Here is a 23,827-nt window from a genome sequence, read left to right as displayed (position 1 = left end):
TCTACCGGTTACCTGGACGGTGGTAACAACAGATGCCAGTCTGTCAGGTTGGGGAGCAGTTCTGGAACAGGCTGCGGTCCAAGGGGTATGGTCCAAGACAGAGAGGACCTTACCCATCAACATTCTGGAGATCCGGGCGATACATCTAGCTCTAAAGGCCTGGACTATCGGGCTACAGGGTTGTCCGGTCAGGATCCAGTCCGACAGTGCCACAGCAGTGGCTTATGTCAATCATCAGGGAGGCACCCGGAGCCGAGCTGCTCAAAAAGAGATGGTCCAGATCTTAGTCTGGGCAGAGATGCATGTGCCATGCATATCGGCAGTTTTCATCCCGGGAATAGAGAATTGGCAGGCGGACTATCTAAGTCGCCAGCAGTTACTTCCAGGGGAATGGTCTCTGCATCCCGATGTCTTTTGGGCCATATGCCAAAGATGGGGGGTTCCAGATGTAGATCTCTTTGCATCCCGATTCAACAAAAAGATAGACAGATTTGTGGCAAGGACAAAAGATCCTCTTGCATGCGGGACGGATGCGTTGGTGATTCCGTGGCATCGGTTCTCACTGATTTACGCATTCCCGCCTATTCTGCTACTACCACGACTCCTTCGCAGGATCAGGCAGGAAAGGGTGGCTCCCGCTTGGCCCAGAAGGACTTGGTATGCAGAAATAGTAAGGATGACAGTAGGTTCCCCGTGGACCCTACCGGTATCTCAAGGTCCAGTGTTCCATCCTGCCTTACAAACGCTAAATTTGACGGTTTGGCTATTGAGACCCACGTTCTGAAGAGTCGTGGGCTGTCAGCTCCTGTCATATCTATCTTGATTAATGCAAGGAAGCCAGCTTCCAGGATGATTTATCATAGAGTCTGGAAAGCTTATATAACCTGGTGTGAATCCAGAGGTTGGCATCCCAGGAAATATGTCATAGGTAGAATTCTTGATTTTCTACAATTAGGATTAGAGATGAAGCTGGCCTTGAGTACCATCAAGGGCCAGGTCTCTGCTTTATCAGTATTATTTCAGCGGCCACTTGCTTCGCATTCTTTGGTCCGAAACTTTATGCAGGGGGTGATGCGTCTTAATCCTCCGGTTAAAGCGCCTCTAAACCCCTGGGACTTGAACTTGGTCCTGGCTGTGTTACAGAAACAGCCTTTTGAACCAATAAGTCAGATTCCTTTGGTCTTGTTGACAAGGAAATTAATTTTTCTGGTGGCCATCTCTTCTGCTAGAAGAGTATCAGAATTAGCAGCTCTTTCCTGTAAGGAGCCTTATTTGATTATACACAAGGATAGAGTGGTACTATGCCCTCATCCTAGTTTTTTACCGAAGGTGGTTTCTGATTTTCATTTAAACCAAGACATTGTTCTACCTTCCTTTTTTCCAGATCCCTGTTCTCCGGAAGAGCGATCTCTACATTCGTTGGATGTAGTAAGAGCAGTTAAGGCCTATCTAGGGGCAACTACTCAGATCCGCAAGACGGATGTTTTGTTTGTGCTGCCAGAGGGTCCCAAAGGCAGCACAAAAAGGACAGGCAGCGTCAAAAGCTACCATTTCTAAATGGATTCGACAGTTGATCATTCAAGCTTACGGTTTGAAACGGGAGATTCCTCCGTTTCAGATCAGGGCACATTCCACAAGGGCTATTGGTGCTTCTTGGGCAGTGCATCACCAGGCCTCTATGGCTCAAATCTGCAAGGCCGCAACCTGGTCTTCAGTTCATACATTCACCAGATTCTATCAGGTGGATGTGAGAAGGCATGAGGATATCGCCTTTGGGCGTAGTGTGCTGCAGGCAGCGGTACAGGGTCCTCAGGTCTGATTGCACCCTACTTGGTCGTGGTTCCCCCCCCCTCAGGTAGCATTGCTCTGGGACATCCCATCAGTAATTACTGAGGCTCTGTGTCCCGTGATGTTCGAGAAAGAAAATAGGATTTTTTAAAACAGCTTACCTGTAAAATCCTTTTCTTTCGAAGGACATCACGGGACACAGAGGTCCCGCCCCTCTTTTAATACACTATATTGCTTGGCTACAAAACTGAGGTATCCCTGCAAGGGGGAGGGATTATATAGGGGGTTGAACTTCCTGATAGGGTGTGCCAGTGTCCAATCACCAGTGATACCTATATAACCCATCAGTAATTACTGAGGCTCTGTGTCCCGTGATGTCCTTCGAAAGAAAAGGATTTTACAGGTAAGCTGTTTTAAAAAAAATCCTATTTTTTTGCGCTATAAACAAAAGAAGAGCGTCACTTTTGAAAAAAAACACAATATCTTTTACTTTTTGCTATAATATCCCACATTTTTTATCAAAAAAACTTTTTTTTTTCCTCAGTTTAGGCCAATATGTATTCTTCTACATATTTTTGGTAAAAAAAATCGCAGTAAGTGTATATTGATTGGTTTGCGCAAAAGTTATAGCGTCTACAAAATAGGGGATAGATTTATTGCATATATATTTATTTATTTTTTTTACTAGTAATGGCGGCGATCTGCGATTTCTTTTTTTTTTTTTTTTTTTTTTTATTGCGACATTATGGCGGACACATCAGACACATTTTTTAAACCATTGACAATTATACAGCGATCAGTGCTATAAAAATGCACTGATTACTGTATAAATGTCACTGGCAGGGAAGGGGTTAACACCAGGGGCCGATCAAGGGTTTAACTGTGTTCCCTATGTGTGTTTCTAACTGTGGGGGGATGGGACTGTCTAGCAGGAGAGAGACATCAGTGTTCATACATAGTATGAACACACGATCTGTCTCCTCTTCCCTGGAAGAAACGGGATCTGTGTGTTTACCCACACAGATCCTGGTTCTGGCTCTGTCACGAGCGATCGTTGGAACCCGGCGGTCATCGCGCCCGCCAGGCACTCTCATCGGCTCTGGGCACATGCTGCAGGGGCGCGCGCCCCTAGTGGCCAAAAGGCGAAGCGATGTAAGCTAACTCTTCGCCCAGCCGTGCCATTCTGCTGCAGTAAAACTGCAGCGGCTGGTCGGACTAACCTAAATTACTATAAGACTAATCTATATTTTTTTGCTAGCAATTTTTTCTTCAGTCAAGGCTCTCCATACAGCATTGAGGGAGCATCTTCCTTGCTGGTATTCCTGCTTGCAAAGAATCAAGTGGAATTTCAATCATTAATTTGTTCCTGTTACCCATCTACATTGGGTTTGGTCACCTCCAGCCATCCAACTCTCACCTGCTGGGTCTCATAGCTAAGGTATTGCCACTTAAAGAGGAAGTAAACTCATCCATCTTCGCACGTCTTCCTTCTGGGGCCACGGACTCCGGCTGTGTGACTGGCTGGAGTCACGTGATGTCACTCCTGTGCATGCGCGCGGGAGCCACCAGTCACGGCACATGCTCCTAAAGTAATGGCACAGGCGGCTGTTCCTGCAGAGCGCATGCTCAGATGACCTCATCGGCGCCGTATACAGTAAATATCACCGAAACAGTGCATGTTTAGGAGATATTTACAGTACCTATAGGTAAACCTTATTCTAGGCTTACTTATATTTACAAAGTATGCAGTAGGGTATACAACCTCTTTAACTTAAAACCATATGTTGCCTTACTACCACGTGATCGCATCGTGTCTGATTCTAGACATGGAGGAGACGGTTTTACTTTACCGATTGCCTTTAGGTTACTTTCTGCTAACGGCTCTGGGGCTGCTTGCAGCATGCCTACTATCAGTGCTGATGTCTGAAGCTTGGAATCCTATCACCCTGCTCCTAGGGTCTGTCACATCTTTGATTCTTTTTTGACTCCGTCAGGTATGGCTGGGTCCTTCCACCTTTTTCAGTTGAGGGCTTTACCACGGACATGCCAGACTTTATTGCTCAAATCACCCAGTTTTTTGCTAACTCCGATTGTGAATCCACAAGTATGCTTCTGTGCCCTGTTCTGCAGATTCTATGTCTGATTGACCGTTTCAACTTTTATTAATGCAGCAAATGCTACCCTGAAACTAGGGGATCAGCCTTTTGTGCAAAAATAGTCTGTTCCCACTGTGAATCCGACTCTTTCCTTTCTTAAAGGCGTTGTTCACTTTCAAATGTTTTTTTTTAGTTGGGTATTATTGTAGTCCTATTCCCTGTGTTGTTTGCTTGCACTCAAATGTTGTGGCTGGCCTAGCTTGTCCATAAATGCTAAAGGGACAGGCAACTTCTCTGGGGGGTCACAATCCATGCCTCATTAATTCCTCTGTGTTGCATCACAAATGTGGGAGGGCTAATGTGATAAATGACTGCATGGTGATCTTTCTGCAAACTGCTCTAACTGCTTGGCCTATATCAGATCTAATTACTGTTTAGTTCTCGATTGAGGACCACTAGACTCGGAGACCCAAAAATTGTGGCATATGTAGTTTCTTTGCAGGAAGTGTTGGTCCTTTCTTACAAACAGAGGTCATGCATGAACTTCTGCAGTGCCATGTCGCATGTTTGAACATAGGCAGAAACTTCTAACACCGCAATGTGATAATTTACCCTTATCAGATGTGTGTACAGAACAACAAATGACACAGTGAAACTACATGATCTGTGTACATCTTATGCAGGTGAAAAACAGCAGGTGCAGGGAGGGTAGGTTTATCATGCCTTTTAATATTGTGCTTATTATGTCGGTGGAGGATGTACCTGGTTTTTAAGAACCTAACTAATAAGTGTTTGGAAGATCTGTTCTCGCTTGCAGATCCTTTGTCAAACAGTGCTATGAAGAAGGCTGCAATGGCCAAAAGCATTAGCATTTTGAACTAGATTCATGCTTTATAGCTAATAAAGATCAAAAAGAAGAGCACCGAGTTGCCGGATTTTTTGTACAGTGGACTTTGTCAAACGGTGCCTGATTTGGTCAAAATTCATTAAGATATCTAACCTCTGCTGCAATTGATCCCTTTTATATTGAGCGTATGGAGCCAATGGCTGTGGAATTAAACTTCAGCTGTGATAGTTTGCTAGAAGCCTCTCCTCTCATTACCTGCATGTGTCTAGTGTCAGTACATATATGAATTAAGTGTTGGGCTGAGGAACCTTTGTGCAAGAGGCTTTTGATCCGCATAGCCTTTGAGGAGCAATGGCTCTTTGGACCAACTCTTAATAAGGGTGCTACTTGGTGGTAAGAGCACCCATCTTCCTCAGTGGAAGAAACCCAAGGAAAGGGCTACAAAGTATTGTCCCTCTCTAACTGTTAAGAAATGACCTGGAGGACTGTTGTAGGAGTCCATCAACATCCTGAAACTTTGACAGTTTGGCCATATTACGAAGGATCATTCAATCCAGATTCAGTTGGGGAGCATCACAGCAACAGTGTAAATTGATTATGATGGAGGAACCAGAAGTCTTGTCATGGTAAAAAGGTAGATCAAATCCTGACCTGGGCAAAATTTCATATTCCATCCTTGTCCGCTATGTACATTTCAGGTGTAGACCCAGAAGAGCGGTTTAGACATTAATGGCTGTGTGTTGAGTTATTTTGAGGGGACAGCAAATTTACACTGTTATACATGCTGTACACTCACTACTTTACATTGTAGCAAAGTGTAATTTCTTCAGTGTTGTCACAGGAAAAGATATAATAAAATATTTTCAAAAATGTGAGGGGTGGACTCACTTGTAAGATACTGTATGTAGCAATACATATTGGCCTAAATTGATTTAAAAAAAAATTTTTTTTTTTTTTTTTTTATTTATTGCTGTTTTATAGCGGAAAGTAACATTTTTTAAATAGATGGATCGATACTTCGTAAATAAATATATACTTATTATCAATAGATATACAGTTGTGCTCATAGGTTTACATACCCTGGCAGAATTTGATTTCTTGGCCATTTTTCCGAGAACATGAATGATAACACACAAAAACTTTTCTTTCACTCATGGTTAGTGTTTGGCTGAAGCCATTTATTATCAATCAACTGTGTTTACTCTTTTTAAATCATAATGGCAACAGAAACTACCCAAATGACCCTGATTAAAGTTTACATACAAACACTAACCATGAGTGAAAAATGTGTTTGTGTTATTCATATTCTCTGAAAAATGGCCAAGAAATCATAAATTCCGCCAGGCTATGGAATTTTGAGGGTTTCATGTCTGCAACTAGGAGGTGAGATGCTAAACAAAATCATTGCTTTTTTTGTGAGCTATACCCCTCTGCACAGGAAGTGAGACCTTAGGTTAGCTTGGTGTCATAAGAAATTAGACATTTTAGTTGCCTTTTGCTCAAGAAATAAGGTTGTTGACATTTAAACCTAAACTTGTCTTTTTATATTACTTGTGTTCCAGTTACTTGTGGCGGGAGGAGAATGCAGAACAGCAGGCCCTAGCGGCCAAGAGGGAGGATCTGGAGAAGAAACAGCAGCTGCTCCGGGCTGCCACAGGAAAGGTGACTTGAATGTTAAGCAAGGATGTCTCGTAAAATCAATGTTTTGTTGTAACTATCCTTTTTATATTTAAGTTTGTAAACTAAGCTTAATTTTCTTTTGGCAGGCAATTTTAAACGGCATTGACAGCATTAATAAAGTTCTGGAGCACTTTCGGAGGAAGGGAATTAATCAGCATGTTGCTAATGGCTACCATGGCATCGTCATGAATAATTTTGACTGCGAACCTGCCTTTTACACTTGTGTGGAGGTCACAGCAGGGAACAGGTAACCTTTTTTTCATCCCAGTCTTCATTACCACAAACTTTACTTGCAAGGCTGTAAACTAACCCCTAAACCTCCCCAGCAGTGCCTTCTGTCTTCATTAGAGATAATTATGAAATGCCAGTGAAGTGAGGTGATGAAAGTACAGCATGAGGACACAGCTGGGAGGAACAGTCTTTTACAAGAACAGCCACTACTCTGCACAGTTCATTCAAGGTCTCCTTTCCTGACAGGATAGATAATTCATGCATTTAATAAGCCACCAAATGTGACCCATACAACATCTAACATTTTACAGGGACACACTCACTCACATTTTAATTTGTTTTTATATTTGTTCAGTAAAAGTATGTACTTACTGGTGCATTGTAAAGATATAAATGTGTCTTAGCTGTCTTTTAGCTTTCACTTTCAATTCCTCAGTTTGTGTCCCTAAAACACAACCTCATTCCTTCAGGCCCGCTGTTAGGCAAAAGATCACCTTTCATTGTCTTATATGGATATGTCACATGCTAAAAGGATAGAATATGGAGTTTTCAACTACCCACTATGCAGTCCTTATAGCTGTGCCCAAGCTGGATCATATTAAGTAACACAGAGCCCCCACCCCCCGATTAAGTGCAGCCTATCTGGTAAAATAACTTTATGCCCATTACCCTACACCCAACTCAAGCTATCTGCATTTTATGTGTCCAGCTTAAAATGTATGTTGGCTTTAAATAAAAGAATAAAAAAAATTCCATTTTTTTTTTTTTTTATTTTTTTTTTACCATTTTTAAATGCCAGCCCCCCCATTCTTCTCTAAGGCTTTTTCACACGAGCGCCAATTCCCATACTACATGATTGAGCCTTTTGTTTGTGCAACTGGAGCTGCATGCAGGCAGCCTATGTTACTGGATGTAGTTGCAGCCGTACCTCCAAATTTGGCAGGGAGCAGGTGCGCAGCCCCAAGAGCTCACTGTCAAAACTTATTGCAGTCACATGACTGCTTACAAAAGTACTTCAGAAAGATGTTCAGGGCATGTGTTTTGTGTGTGTGTGTGTTTTTTGTTTTTTTTCTTAAATTCTATGTAAGTTATCCACTGTTAGGCTATGATATGTTCAATTTGTTTTTAGTTGAGAATTCATTATACAAGCCAAGAATTCTCAAATCCAACTATTGCAGATCCTTTGCCGTCTCTGGAAAAGGGAGTCGGAGAGCAAGAGGGAAATTCTACTAAATTTGCCCACCCGCAGTTACCGATCACCTCAAAATTGATGAAAACAACTTATTATAACATGAACTACACACAGGTCATGAACACCAGAATGTTTTAACTGTTCTCTCCCTCAGGTTGTTCTATCATATTGTCGATTCAGATGAGGTCAGCACCAAGATCTTAATGGAGTTTAACAAGATGAATCTTCCTGGAGAGGTTACCTTCCTTCCACTCAACAAGTTGGATGTTAGAGATACGGCCTACCCAGAGACCAATGTGAGTCATTGTTGGCCTGACTAAGAAAAAAAGACCATAGTCCTTTATTTTTCCCTGTTTTTATGCATCATGAGTTTCATGAGTTTGGGTGCTGCATAGTGAGAGACATGCAGGATAAAGGGAATTTAGATTTGTGTGAGTTCAATTAGATTAACCATTTGCTGACCAGCCCACAGTGCATATACTGCGGGAGGTCCACTCTATTGCCCAAAACAACGTACCTGTACGCCGCTTCATGCAATAGATACTGCGGCCACCCGCGATCACGGTACAGAGAGGCAGTACAGGGATGTGCCTAAGTAAACAAGGCAGGTTCCCATTCTGACAGGGGACAACATGGAGATCTGCTGTTCCTAGTGATCAGGAACAGAGATCTCTGTGTTGTCCCAGTGAGCCCAGCCCCCACACAGTTAGAACACACCCAGGGAACACAGTTAACCCCTTGATTGCCCCCTAGTGTTAACCCCTTTTTACCAGTGTAATTTATACATTGATCAGTGCATGTTATTTAGCACTGCTCACTGTAATAATGTCACTGGTCCCCAAAAAGTGTCACTTGGGATCAGATTTGTCCGCCGCAATGCCGTTGTCCCCCAAAAAATCGCAGATCGCTGCCATTAATAGTAAAAACATTAAAAAAAAAAAAAAAAAAAAAAAAGTCCATAAATCTATCCCCTATTTTGTATATAATGTAACTTTTGCGCAAACCAATCAATATAAGCTTATTGGGATTTTTTTTTTTTTTCCAAAAATTTGTAGAAGAATACATATTGGCTTAAACTGATGAATACATTTTTGTTTTTTATATATTTTTTCAAATACCACCAAAAGAAAGCTCTATTTGTGGGGAAAAAAAGGTTTGGGTACAACGCTGCACGACCGCGCAATTGTCAAAGCGACACAGTGCTGTATCGCTAAAAATGGCCTGGTCATTAAGGGGGTAAATCCTTCCGAGGCTGAAATTGTTAATATAAATAACCTTGAGGGCCGTACACATGTGTTCTGGTAAGGGGGCTGTCCCCCTGTCAGAACACAATAGCTCAACGCAGATAGATCGATGTACTAACAGGATTGTTAGTACAGTGGTTCCTCCTGAGCGCTTCAGTTTTATTTTTTCGTTCAGCCCACTGGGTTGAATAAAAAAAAAAAAGAAAACTGTTAGTGTGTACTAGGCTTTAGTGTATGTTAATGCTGTAAAAACATTGAGGGGAATTGATCAAAACTCGAGCAGGCAATCTGCAGTAGCTATGCATGGCAACCAATCAGCTTCTATCTTCAGCTTTTTCAGTTAAAGTGATTTGTAAAGATAAAAATTTTCTTTAAAAAAAAAATAACAAACATATACTTGCCTCCACTGTGCAGCTCGTTTTGCACAGAGTGGACCCGAACCTGGTCTTCTGGGGTCCCTTGGCTCTCGCGGCTCCTCCCCACATCTGATAACCCCCTCAGAGAAACGATTCCCCGAGGGGGTTACCTTGCGGGTGTGCTCCAGAGTCCAGCATTCGGCCTCCATGGAGGCCAAATGCAGGACTCGGCCCCCGCCACTTGTGTTGTTGGATTTGATTGACAGCAGCGGGAGCCAATGGCTGCGCTGCTATCAATCTATCCAATCAATAACCGAGAACCCCAGGCAGAGAGACAGCGCGTCCCCGTGGGTCAAGTTCGAGGGGTCAGGTAAGTAAAACTGGGGGGCCGGTCACTGACAGGTGTTTTTTCACCTTAATGCATTAAGGTGAAAAAACATGAACCTTTACAACCCCTTTTAAGCTTTGAAAATGTAAGATAGCAGCTGATTGGTTGCCATGCAAAGCTGCTCCCCCCGTTTTGATAAATTCTGCTCATTGTATATGTAATTTATAGATACACATACAGCCATAATTTATATTTTATTTTATACATATGCAGATTCTGCTTTCTTTTGCACAGTGATTGCCTCTTGTTTCTTCTCCTGAGAATCCACCTAGAAGTGCCTGCACATGCTGCAGTAGACTCTGAAACCTTTTTTTCATGGCCATAACTCTCTGGCCATTTTGGCAGGCAAATATTTTGCACTTCACAACTAAACCAGGCCTTGTTTGCCTCTTCTTTGATTGTGTCAAACCTCGCTCATCTCTTGCTTAATGTGATCAAACCATGCCTGCCTCTTCCCTGATGCTGCTGAACCTTGCCTGCCTCTTCCCTGATGCTGCTGAACCTTGCCTGCCTCTTCCCTGATGCTGCTGAACCTTGCCTGCCTCTTCCCTGATGCTGCTGAACCTTGCCTGCCTCTTCCCTGATGCTGCTGAACCTTGCCTGCCTCTTCCCTGATGCTGCTGAACCTTGCCTGCCTCTTCCCTGATGCTGCTGAACCTTGCCTGCCTCTTCCCTGATGCTGCTGAACCTTGCCTGCCTCTTCCCTGATGCTGCTGAACCTTGCCTGCCTCTTCCCTGATGCTGTTGAACCTTGCCTGCCTATTTCTCGATAGTGCTGAACCTTGCCTGCCTATTTCTCGATAGTGCTGAACCTTGCCTATGTAATTTAGAGTAGGTAGATGAGTACGTCTCTGAGGTTATTATTGGTGCCCAAGGCCTGCAGTGACAACTTCATCACTAGGGTAGGAAATTTGAGGAAATCTTCCCAATAAAGTCCCCACACCACAAAAAAACTGTTTCAGACCCTTCCCCACTGTATCCAAAAGACTTTACACTTTATGTTCACTTAGACTCCATTTCGATGCAGCATCTATTTGGAATTGTGTTCTAGAGGTAAAATGCTCAGTATTTTAATTTGTATGTCTTTCTTGTCAGGATGCCATTCCTATGATCAGTAAGCTACGGTACATTAACCGATTCGATAAAGCTTTTAAGCATGTGTTTGGGAGGACGCTTATTTGCCGAAGTATGGAGGTGTCCACACAGCTGGCCAGGGCATTCACTATGGATTGTATCACCCTGGAGGGTAAGGTTCACCGTAGTACATTTTGTGTTCCTGTCATTTCCCATGCATTTTACTTCTTTGTCAGAGGCATTATTTGTGTATTACCCCATTGACTTTGAGTGAAGCAGTTTAGCATGTTAAACTGTAACTTTTTAGACCTAATGTGTTCTTGGATGGCGGCCTACATAAATATGAATTCTGGACGCTGCTCGATAGGATTAGACGATCGTATTTCTGTTTTCTTTTATAGAACAGCTGTTGCTGGGAGCAAAAAAAGCCTCATCAGAGACAGTGTATCACATCACACTTCGTAATCCACGTATTAGGGTTAATTTTTTAATTAGGTTGCTGTTGCTGTGCTAGCAAACCTCGGTGATCTTTTCAGCTCTGTATCTCTCGTAGGTGTTAATGTGACCCTGTGCTTTTGGCCTTAAGCAAAAGGTTCACTTTAGCAGCAGCTCACCACCAGCACACCTACCTTACCTCTCCCACACAGACACTCAATTTTAGGCCAAACGCCAAGAGAAATAAGTACCTGGTGCTTCTAAGTAAATGGGAACATGTGTGTGCCTCCCATTCCTGTCATGGTAAAACCCTTGCACTGGCTGTTCGTACATCCATTTTTTTTTCACATAGGGTGGGGAGATAGTCCTCAGCCCTGTGTAAGACCCAGGTCTTGAAGCTTACACTACAGGCAGTCGGAGAGGCTGGAGAACAAAGGCAATGTGAGGATGCACAGCCATTAGAGTCTTAGAGAGAATCTTTTATAGGGAAGTCATATTTCCCTGAGGCAATTATTCCTTCAATGAACTCCACAAAAGAGACCGCTTATTGAAATTATTTTCTTGTTACAGGTGACCAGGTCAGCCATCGGGGTGCACTGACTGGTGGTTACTATGACACCAGGAAGTCTCGTCTGGAGCTGCAGAAAGATGTGCGGAAAGTAGAGGATGAACTGCATGCACTGGAGGCAAAGCTAAATGAGAACCTACGCAGAAACATTGAAAGTATCCTTTTAAATGTGGTATTGTAATAAAAAAATAAAATTAAAAGTTCACACAATTTCATAAGAGGCACCCTACAGTGCTTGCATCTGCTTTTAGATGTAACCAAATTGTTTTTTGTGCTTCTCAAAATCACATCGAACGCAGATGTACTTGGCTGGAGGGCCTCTTCTTCTCTGTAATGCAGAGTTTAAGATGAACTGATACTTTTATCCACTCAAGGCAAAGTTGCGGTGTCTTTGTAAAGATGCCCCTCTCTAGCTGATACCTGATGCTCCTTCCTCTGGTGCAAGAAAAAAAATACCCAGTGCTTCCGAGTAAGAAATATATCCCCCATCTCCCATAATGCAGTATATATGGCTAGCAGCCAATTCCTATACATAAGCAGTATCGCATTATATATGGGATGAAGTGACCAGGTATTTTGGTGGTGGCTGCAAGTGAGAAATGAGTGGCGTAAGAACCCTGGAGAGGTATCTAGGAAGATGGTAACTTTAACCATACTGCAAGTGCAAAGTGATAGTTGCTCTTTAACCTCAACCCAAGCAGTATTTAGGGAAACCTTCAGAGATGCTGGTTAAATGGTTTTAGTTAGAGGAAAAGACCCCAAGAACTTCATGTAAAAGGGCCCTTTTTGTCTTCTTTGATTTTTTTTTTTTCTCTTTAACCTCTTCATGCTGGCTGTACGCATATATGCATGGTCTTTAAAGTGTTTTGTTAACCCCCCCCCCCCAAAAAAAATCCTGTTCCTTTAAAGCACTTTATACAGCACAGTGCTTGTGCTGTGTCATTTGGTGCCCTGTAATACCTGGCTGATCCTGCCTGGCTATACCCTCCCCCCCGTACACTGACTCCGATATATCAGGGCTGCCAAGCTCTGACACCAGAGTCATCCGTACGTGCCTCCGTCATCCGCAACCTGCAATCTGTCTCCTCTGTGCTCACTTTCCCTTCCCCTCTCTTTCTGTCAGCTTGTGACGGTAATAGGAAAAGAAAATGCCGCTCCAGGTGAGTGGTGGAACCTGGTAAACTGGGGAATGGACTCCTCCCAGGGGTGCTAGCCTCGACTCACCGGCCGTGCAATTTGGATAGAAAAAGAATGGATGGCTGCACACAGAGGTAGTGATGAATCTCTTTATTGTAAAATCCGTAACATGAATAACACCACAGGACAGACTAACTGGTACAGGTAGGCGCGTTTCACAATGCGACAATGCGCTTTCATGAATAAGCGCAGTGTCGCTGTGTGAAACACGCCTGCCTGTCCTGTGGTGGTGTTCATGTTACGGAGTTTACAATAAAGAGATTCATCACTACCTTGGTATGCAGCAATCCATTCTTTTTTTATCCAGCTTGTGACAGTATCTGCCCCCTCAACTCCTGCTGCTCAAATAACTTTCACATCTTCATACCATCCCCTCTGTGTTCTAATCCTGTGTGCCCCTGTGTGAGTGATTAAAAAGAAAAAAGTTGGTTATACCTCATTTCACAGCTCTTCTCAGTGTACACATGATCAGCTGGCTCTCTCTATCGCCTCTTCCCTCCCGAGTGATGTCAGCAGGGGACTCTCTGCCCCACCCGCTGCATCTATCAGGCGGGGAGAGAAGAAAGCCAGCCGATCATGTGATCGCTGAGAAGAGCTCTGAAATGAGGTATAGCAGGCTTTCTTTTTTTTTTTTTTTATGACTCACACGGGGGCACACAGGATTAGAACACAGAGGGGATGGTATGAAGATGTGAAAGTGGCTTAACAACCACTTTAACACTGAGCGGCCGCATTTATGCGGCCCTGTGTAAACCACTTACCGTGCCGAGAGCACGCATGGAGATCTGTAAGCTCCCAGTGCATGCTTGTGATTGGTAGCTTTCTGATCATGTGACAGCCAATCAGCGGTCACATGACCCGAATGCCTGCCTCCCGGCTTTCAGAATTCTTAAAGGGCCAGGAGGCGGTCGGTGTGAAAGGGTTAAACATGTTCTACTGTGGTGTGTATGTTCCTTAGTGTTGTGCAGGGATTAATAATGAAATTGACCAGCTGATGAACCAGATGCAACAGATTGAGACACAGCAGAGGAAGTTTAAAGCCTCACGAGACAGTATATTATCAGAAATGAAGATGCTGAAGGAGAAGCGTCTGCAGTCTGAAAAGACTTTCATGCCAAAGGTGAGCTTCAGTTTTTTTTTGGTGTTTTTAAAATTTTTATTAAAGCAACATTTTTTGTTAATGATTTTGATGTTTTTGTTTCTTAAAGTCAGCCTGGGCATGTTAGCAGATGCACTGTGTTGCTTGTAGGAACCTGAGTTTGTTTTAATCTTTTTATCAGGCTGTCTACTGTACATGCCTCTATGATGTGTAAAGATTAAAGCGAAACTAAAGGCACAAATATCTACCTTTTAGTTCCAATGGTCTGAAACCACCAGGTCCCGCACCATTATCCTCTCCCCTGGTGCTTTCGGGTGCTGGTGTTCAGCCTTTGATTAGCTGGCATGGGATGACGTCACTCCGACACATGGTCAGCTCAATGTACATTCTGCAGAGGATTGCAAACGGGCAATTAAGTGTACTTTTATTATAGAAGAGACGGTGCATGTCTTTTCTGCAATAAAATCCTACCTATTCATGTTTTTTTTTATATACGGTAAAACCTTGGTTTGAGAGTAACTTGGTTTGAGAGCGTTTTGCAAGACAAGCAAAATTTTTAAATAAATTTTGACTTGATATACAAGCGATGTCTTGATATACAAGTAGCGTCATGTCACAACTGGGTATAATAGAGAAGAGAAGCGCCTCTAAGTGTAGCAATATGGTTACATTTAATGAAGTACAACATTTAGCAACATATTGCTACACTTAGAGGCGCCTCTCTTCTCTTTTATACTCCTGTAGCTCCTGCTGGATTTTGCTTCTAATACTGTTGTGAAGGCGGCCATTTGTGGATGGACATTTTATGGTTACAAAACCTGGTCACATTGCTATAATCTTTTTATATGGACTATAAACTGAAGGACTTATGAATAAATGGTTGTGGAACGAATCATTTGAGTTTCCATTATTTCTTATGGGGTAATTCTCTTTGATATACAAGTGCTTTGGATTACAAGCATGTTTCCGGAAAGAATTATACGCGCAGTCCAAGGTTTTACTGTATTTAGTTCCTCTTTGAGAGTTGAATGCAAGGGTTATATTCCAGAACTTCAGTGGAGAATAGACGCTCTGACAGCTGGGTCTAGGATTTTAAAGGAACTCCTATAGGGTGGATTTAAAAGCTAAAACAAAAAGCAGTTTTAAGCTAGTTCACCGTCACTTGAAAATATGATTAGTTCCCTAACCTTTAGTTTGTAAGCCACATTAAAGGCAGCTGAGACCATAGGTGGAAAACCCCTGGTTTATACCAATCTTAATGTTCCTCTACAATCTTGTTGTTTTACAGCAACGCAGCTTGCAAAGCTTGGAGGCCAGTTTACATGCCATGGAGTCAACTCGGGATTCTCTTAAAGCAGAGCTGGGGACAGACCTGTTATCACAGCTAAGTCTGGAAGACCAAAGGAGGGTAGATGCCCTGAACGATGAAATCCGACAGTTGCAGCAGGTAAGTAACCTTTAAATATATGGCATGATGGCAAGTTCTGCAGTTTCTGCATTGGGCTGCTTTTATTAATTAACAGAAGTTCAAAGGAGTTAATTAACATGTTTTATTTCTTAGGACAATCGACAACTCCTGAATGAAAGAATCAAGCTGGAGGGCACAATCACTAGAGTAGAGACGTACCTGAATGAGAATTTGCGGAAGAGGCTGGACCAAGTAGAGCAGGTGAACACAACTTTGGGTTTCAGCCAGCTTGTTTTTTTAGAACCAGCTTTTTGAAACATGGATGGGACTGAGTGTCTTTTTATTTTAGTTTTAAATGTATGATCTCTGTTTTATATGGTCTAGGAACTGAATGAGCTAAGAGAAACAGAGGGGGGGACAGTACTTACTGCGACCACATCTGAGCTGGAGAACATCAACAAACGTATCAAGGAAACGGTGGCACGATCAGAAGGTGACAATGAATTTCATATTTTTATAAATTGCCATTGCATTTTTTAACTGCATTGTAGTTCCCAAAGCGGACCTGAACTTAAAAAGTGAAGACTATTTGTCCATCAGGGAACAACTAGAAATGGTAATTGTAGAACATGCTAAAGGTCTTATTTCTCATTGCTGCAATATGTTACTGAGATACTATTTTGATAGCTATCCCAACAAGACTAGAGAGAAATGGGATCCCTGCCTGGTGATCAGTGGGGAGATGCATTGCAGGCGGTGGTAACTAGCTCCTTAATCTCGTCACAAAAACTATCCCAGTTATACATAGTACTGAGATCCCATCTGACACCTGCTAAACTGCATAAATTGGGCATACTTGCTGACCCCTTGGGTTATACATGTAAACGGGACAGGGCTGATATCATCCACCTTCTCTGGATATGCCCTAAATTGCACCATTTATAAAATGGGATGGTTCCTCCAAGGGGTTTTTAAGCAGCAAAGTTAAATGGATCAAAAGACGGTAACTGATTAAAAACGTCTTTATTTTAACAAGATTAAATTCAATGTCATGTTCCAATTAAAATATGAGCTCTGGTTGTAGGATACAATACATATTCCACAAAATAGTGATATTCACATAATGGAGCAGAACATTACATTATAGAATGTCAACAACATTAGTATCCAACGCATTTCGGCCCGTACAGTTTTGGTCTTCCTCAGGGGGATTATTGTCTGAAGAAATATTTTAAAAAACTCAGCATTCAAAACATTTCACAGTGCACAAACATCTATGTACACGACAATAGTATGTTTACCGCTAGAAGGTGGAGTTTGGAAATAAGATGGTACAAACAGAAGTTTAAAAGCAATTAAATGGTCCAGAAGGCTCCATGGTCCGTCCCCATCTCCCCAGAAAGAAGTCCAGCCCAAAGGGGCTTGCAAGAAGTCACACTTTTGACACCTTGGGGGAAAGACACCTTGGGGGAAAGGACAGACAGCACCTGCAGCGTGTTTTCCAAATATTAACAATAGATTAATGAATAAAATATCAAATTCTAAACAACCCTGACAGAATAACAGAATGCCAGATTGGTTATAAGATTTTTATATGTAGTATTTATATTTATATAGCTATACTTTGTAAAATTGTTTTACGTTGCATGTATATGTGTATTTTAAAGTGTTATTGTAAGTGTGTGAAAGGTGTTGAATGTGCATATATTGTGTGGAAAAAATACCTTGTATTTTATGAGATTGTTTAGTATTATACATCTGTATGTGAAAATGTTATGTATGTGTGAAAGAAATATTGAGTGTGCATGTGTTATGTGGGGAAGTGACCCCAACAGAAAAGAATATGTGTATGAATAGAAAGGTGTACATGGTGTTGGTTCAAGGCGTGAGACAGAATATGTCTGAGTGACCAATAAAACTACCCAACCAGCCAGTGAAAATTGGAAAATATTAATTGTGATCCTTGAAGATGGCCCGCTTACACTAGCAGGAGTGATGAAAAAACTATGCAAACAAAAAAAGATGAAAAAGAAAAAAATAACCGCATTTACCTTCATCAAGGATGTGATTAGTATGAGCCATGCGTTAAATGATGCCCAACTGCAGAGTGCAAAAAAGAGCCAAAGAGTCAAGACAAATCCTCTTTGAATCCAATATATTGCAGTAATTGTGCTTTTGTCCGAACTTATGTCAGGCAAGGAACAAAGGACTAGTTATTCTGGTATTATTGAAATCTGTACTTGCATTGCACCATAAATATGTTGTGACCATCCGTATTGATGGTGTGCATGGAATTGTCTTATGATCTTCATGCAGCTTGGCTCTTATATACTACCTCCTATAATCAAGAAGATCCATGTGCCAGCTGCAGGTGCGATCTGGGGTTGGGTGGGCGTCCTGGTCGCTATGGAACTGGCATCGCGTGACTCCCTCTGCATCCCGGAAGGCCTAGACCCCGACCTCTGCCGTTGCAAGCACGTGCCATCACAACGTAGCGCGCATGCCAGGCACTGGTTCGCGCATGCGCGCCTGACCGCTACTCGCGCCGCTGGCACGGGAATGCTCTATCTGGTGGCAGAAATGGTTTCTCGGCCATCCCGTTGCAGCATATCAGAAGGAGAAATTGCTAAAAGAATCCACATCCCCCTACCGTGCCAGGAAGCCAAAAAAAACCAGAGAACATCGAGGGAGGCGCAGGAAGGGCCCCAGAACGATCCAAAATCTGTAACCACATAATAAATTGAAAATGTACAAACAAAACATGACATTCAAAGGACTTCAATAAATATAATACGTTTCCTAATCCATATGTATAGTCTTGTGTATGATATAATGCCAGCAAATATTCAAAAATATTTTTTCTTTACTTTACAAAAGCTGTTTGTATGTTTAATATTCTTTACTCTAATTTATGTGTGAACCCTTTCAAGAATGGTGCATAAGAGATGGACTCATTCAGGCCTGGAAAGGTAGTGGCCTGTAATATGAAGATACATCTCTGCTCATGTTGGAGCAATATTTTGTTCCAATCTCCACCTCAATCAGGAATGTGTAAGCCGGCCAAGGATCTTCAAGGATCACAATTATTATTTTCCATTTTTCACTGGTTGTTTGGGTAGTTTATTGGTCACTCATATTCTGTCTCACTCTTGAACCAACACCATGTACACCATCTATTCACACACACTCTTTTCTGTTGGGGTCACTTCCCCACATAACACATGCACACTCAATATTTCTTTCACACATACATAACTTTTTCACATACACATACAGATATATCATTCTAAACAATCTCATAAAATACAAGGTATTTTTCCACACGATATATGCACATTCAACACCTGTCACACACTTACAATAACACTTTAAAATACACATATACATACAATGTAAAAAAAAATTACAAAGTACAGGTGTAAAAATACTACATATAAAAATAACCAATCTGGCATTCTGTTATTCTGTCAAAGTTGCTTAAAATTTGATCATATTTTATTCATTAATTTATTTTTACTATTTGGGAAACACGCTGCAGGTGGCGCCTGTCGTTTTCTCCAAGTTGTCAAAAGCATGGGCTGGACTTCTTTCTGGGGAGACGGGGACTTACCATAGAGCCTTTTGGACCACTTAATTGCTTTTAAACTTCTGGTTGTGCCATTTTATTTCCAAATTCCACCTTCTAGCGGTAAACATACTATTGTTGTGTACATAGATGTTTGTGCACTGTGAAATGTTTTGAATCCTGAGGTTTTTTTGGCTATTTCTTCAGAGCCAATAATCCCCCTGAGGAAGACCATGACTGTACGGGTCGAAACGCTTTGGACTACTAATGTGGTTGACATTCTGTTATGTAATGTTCTACTCCACTATGAGAATATCGCTATTTTGTGAATATGTATTTTATCGTACAACCAGAGCTCATATTTTAATTGGAACATGACATTGAATTTCATTTTGGTGAAATAAAGTAGTATATGTGTTTTCTCGATTTTAAATTACACCGTTATTGTACAGCTGTTTTTGGGTACCCTTAATGGGGTATTCCAATCCTCTGTCCCGATTAGATCCTAAATATTGCCTGTTTAGGTATATTAAGTGATCTTATACCAGAGGAGCCCACAAGAGTAGCGTGCTGTCTTCTAAGCCCACAAAATACTACTTCTGCTTTGGAAATCACCTGACCCTCCTTCATACCAAATGTGAGCAATGCACATGGGGCATACCCTTATTTTTGAAAAATATGTGTACCAACACAGGGGATGCTTGTGTAAGTTTTTGAAAGGTTATGTGCACCATGGCTGGACACCACACGAGAACTTGTTCAGATGCAGCTTGTGCTTTGTCCAGACAGACCTGTTTAGTTTAGGCTAGGTATAGTGCATAACACACTGGGGGCTGTGTATATTTCCTTTGGCTCCCTGTGATATACAGTGAGGGGAAAAAAGTATTTGAATTTGCATTTGAATGAAGCCACAGGAAATATACACAGCCTCCAGTGTGTTATGCGCTATACCTAGCCTAAACTAAACAGGTCTGTCTGAACAATACACCAGCCGCATTTGAACTTTTGGGTGTATGTATGGTATGTATGTATGTATGTGTGTGTGTATATGTGTGTATATATATATATATATATATATATATATATATATATATATATATATATATATATATATATATATGTGTGTGTGCTCTAAGTTTGTGAATCATTCTGCTTGTAATGTGTAGACTGTGGGTGACTGTCACTGGCATGTATCTGTATCTTTTCTTGTTTGTTTTAAAGTGTTCATTAATCCAAAGAAAATATTGATCCTGTTTCTTTAAAGCATGTTATACAGCACAGTGTTTCGCCGCCTGTAACACCTGGCAGATCCTGCCTGGCTATACCCTCCTGTAAACGGATTACGATAATCAGGGCTGCTAAGCCCTGACACCGACGTCCGTTTACGTGCCTCTGTCAGCCTCGGCCTACTCTCCTCTGTCTGTGTCTCCCTCTGTTCTCCTCCCCTCTCCTCCTCTTGCCTGTCTGCTCCCTGATCCTCCCCTCCTGCAGTAGAAATAACAGTGATTTTTCTTTTCTAGTTCCCTCTAATATAGAACAGTAAGCTCTCCAGTGGAGACTTCAGAGCGCACTTCGGCGCTCAGCTGACTGCCTGCTGGTCTCCTCTTCCAATGTGATAGCTGCAGGGGAAGGTGCTGGGAAACCCCCGCTGAGGTCAGCCAAGATGAGGAGAGGAGAAGACCAGCGGGCAGTCACATGAACGCCGAACGGTGCTCTGAAGTAAGCTATTATACCGCATATTTTTATAAAGGACATCAACTGGGGAGCTTACTGTTCTATATCAGAGGGAACTGTAGCAGAAAATGTTTTACTTTCACTAACACTTGTTTAATAGAGAACCTGTTTGATCAAAAAAAAAGAAATGGAAATTGTGCCTAACCCCGTATCCTTAAATATTTGCATTTCTGTGTTGAATTCCTCCCGAAAAAAGTATACTTCCTGTGAATTAGGCCCTTTGTTCTGTACCTTCATCACTGTATATTTGCAGTCTGAGATTATGTAAAGCACTGCAGCCTCTGACTTGCCAGTCTCACCAGATTCAAAGTGAGATATGGTGATGTCACTACTTTGCTGCTCACTGTTTCTTGTTGGAGAGTTGTACCTGAGAATTGGCAGTGCAAGGATCTCTCTGCCTCTGCTTCAGTCTGGTGATCTGAGCTTCCACCAGCTCTCCTGCTGTTTTTTGATCATTACCGCATTGATCTCATTGTCAGGTCTCGATGTAAATATTGATAAAACCGAAGCCGAAATAAAAGATCTTGTGAAGAGCATGGATCGATGGAAGCATATGGAAAAGGAAAATATGGACGCCATAAATCACGACACAAAGGAGCTTGAGAAGATGACCAACAGACAGGGAATGCTCTTGAAAAAGAAAGAGGAATGTATGAAAAAGATCAGAGAACTGGGCTCCCTTCCACAGGAGGCTTTTGAAAAATACCAAACGTTAACGTTAAAACAGGTAAATGTGAATTTACACTTAAAGCGGAGTTCCAGACTGTAAAAATAAAAATACATTTAAAGTCAGCGGCTACAAATACTGTAGCCGCTGACTTTTATTATAAGGACACTTATCTGTCCAGGTATCCCACCAATCGGCTCTGGGTGTAGGCGCCGGGGTCCTGTCGAATACTGTCTGCCGTCAAAAAATGCCTCCGATGGTACTGTGCATGTGCAGACCCTAACGTCACTCCAGCTGATATGTTGATCAGCTGGATGGGACGTCAATACAGCGCATGCACACGATGTCCAAGGCATTATCTGACGATATGCAAACAGCGGAGGCAAAACGTACTCAAAACGTCAGTTTCTGCCTCGCTATTGCGGGGTGGGTTTTCCGTGTGCTGAAGGGCGTGTTTTGTGTGTGTTGAACGGCGGTTTCAGTGTGTTGAACAGCAGGTTTTGCCTGTGTCTTAGGGCGGGTTGCAACACACAAAACACGACCTTCAACATACTGAACCCACCCTGCAACACACACAACAAACCTCGCAACAGCGAGGCATAATCTGACAAGTACGTTCTCCCTCAGCTCTTTGCAAATCGTCGGATAATGCCTTCGATGATCTGCGCATGCCCTGTGTTGACGTTACATCAGCTGGAGTTAGGTTTGTTACTGCGTATGCGCAGACCCATCAGAGGCATTCTCCGACGCGAGGCATTTTTCGATAGAACACCAGCATTTTCACTAAGGGAAACAGGAAGTGAAGCCTGTTTCCTACTGCGCATGCGCCAGTCCCGCTGTGCTTTCTGAATGGTCCTGCTGTCTTCTGAGACCTATGTGTTTCCCTGAGGAGGAGAGGCTGGAAATTTTGTAGATCGCCGCGATCGTTGTGCGGCGAACTTACCCGGAAGTTGTAGCGGGTACCTGGTTTTGACAGGTATCCGCTCACCCCCCTCAAACTACCAAATGTGGCAGCAGAGAGGGGGAGGGTGTGAACAAGAGGAGCTTCCACTTTTGGGTGGAGTATAAGATTCTGCACTTAGGATTATGTAGGGCTGCTGCCTCCTCTGAAAAACTCCAAAAATTTAAGCCAATGAATTGTAATAATATAAAAAGAGGAAGGTGGCACTGCCCTTCAACTGAAGAGTGACCATCAGGATTGAATCACAATCCACTTCAATAAGTGAGAAAATAAATTGTAGCTTAATCCACAGTACTGTGATGTGTTCAACACTATAAAAACCTCAGTAGCAGATGACTTTAAACTGCAATGTGCTATTAGACAAAAAATTCCCTTAGAGAATAATTAAAAAATGTAAACACATTAAAAATATAATAATAAAGAAAAAAAAGCAGCAAGAAAAAAAAACAAAACTGATGTCCTTGTGTGACTGTTACAACATGTTCAGTCTTTAGTTTAATTATATTCAATGTTCCCAAGTGATTTGTCCAAAGTTATTTGGGCATACACTTATTCGTGACTTCCAGTGCAACAAATTGATTAAGTGTCAGTGGTGCTCCCCTTTGGTTCCACACTCACTAGATCTTTGTACCTCTGCAGGGGTAAAACACATGTAATCATGTTAACTTTTAATGCCAGTATCCGAATCGATCACCTAATCCTTGATGCAAGTCGCAGGATATCCTCATGCAAGTGGACATAAAAGATGGGTACTCACAGCGTGACTCCACATAAAAAGTTTTATTTGCCAAACATTTAAAAGCAGTTTATAAAAAAAAAGGGCAAAACATATGCTCGACCGAAAAATAGAACACAGTGGAGGCCGTCCGAGCCGGCGTGCATTCCACAGGCCGGAAAGCATACAGACTGGAAGTGACGTGGGTGCTCACTAGGCTCCGACTTACACGTTTTGTCATAGGACGTCGTCTGCGGTGGAGCTCTGCTTTAAAGTGTATTTGACAGGTGCATGTCCATATTGAATGACAGGTCGCACTCTCTTGTCGGCAATGGAACTGTTCAAATCGGTGTGACTCTGACTTTGCGGTGCCGCACCAATTTGAAAGAAGGTTCCTGCACTATTTTTTGCAATTTCAGGTGCGACTTGCATAGACATCTGTGCATGAAGTGGCACAGATGTCAGACAAGTCACGCTATTTCAAAGCCGCAGATCAGTTGCAACATTTGTGCGACTTCATGCACAGCTGTCTTTGCAAGTAGCACCTGAAAATGGCAAAAAATAGTGTAGGAACTGTGCGGC

The 23,827-nt window shown here is 42.3% G+C and overlaps 1 protein-coding gene across 1 annotated transcript in view; it reads left to right on the top strand.

Annotated features, from left to right (window-relative positions):
- The window catches only part of SMC3 (structural maintenance of chromosomes 3), a 95,606-nt gene that overhangs the window by 54,246 nt on the left and 17,533 nt on the right, over positions 1 to 23,827 (top strand). Inside the window, exons 15-24 of the mRNA XM_073595899.1 lie at positions 6,294 to 6,393; positions 6,498 to 6,658; positions 7,989 to 8,130; positions 10,918 to 11,068; positions 11,902 to 12,054; positions 14,065 to 14,216; positions 15,484 to 15,642; positions 15,757 to 15,864; positions 15,988 to 16,096; positions 21,382 to 21,629. Coding sequence (XP_073452000.1) covers positions 6,294 to 6,393; positions 6,498 to 6,658; positions 7,989 to 8,130; positions 10,918 to 11,068; positions 11,902 to 12,054; positions 14,065 to 14,216; positions 15,484 to 15,642; positions 15,757 to 15,864; positions 15,988 to 16,096; positions 21,382 to 21,629 — 1,483 coding nt within the window. The remainder of the gene's footprint in view (positions 1 to 6,293; positions 6,394 to 6,497; positions 6,659 to 7,988; positions 8,131 to 10,917; positions 11,069 to 11,901; positions 12,055 to 14,064; positions 14,217 to 15,483; positions 15,643 to 15,756; positions 15,865 to 15,987; positions 16,097 to 21,381; positions 21,630 to 23,827) is intronic.

This window comes from Aquarana catesbeiana, linkage group LG08, assembly GCF_042186555.1.
Source record: "Aquarana catesbeiana isolate 2022-GZ linkage group LG08, ASM4218655v1, whole genome shotgun sequence".
In the NCBI taxonomy this organism is placed as follows: domain Eukaryota; kingdom Metazoa; phylum Chordata; class Amphibia; order Anura; family Ranidae; genus Aquarana; species Aquarana catesbeiana.
This window is presented reverse-complemented; position numbering and strand designations above follow the sequence as displayed.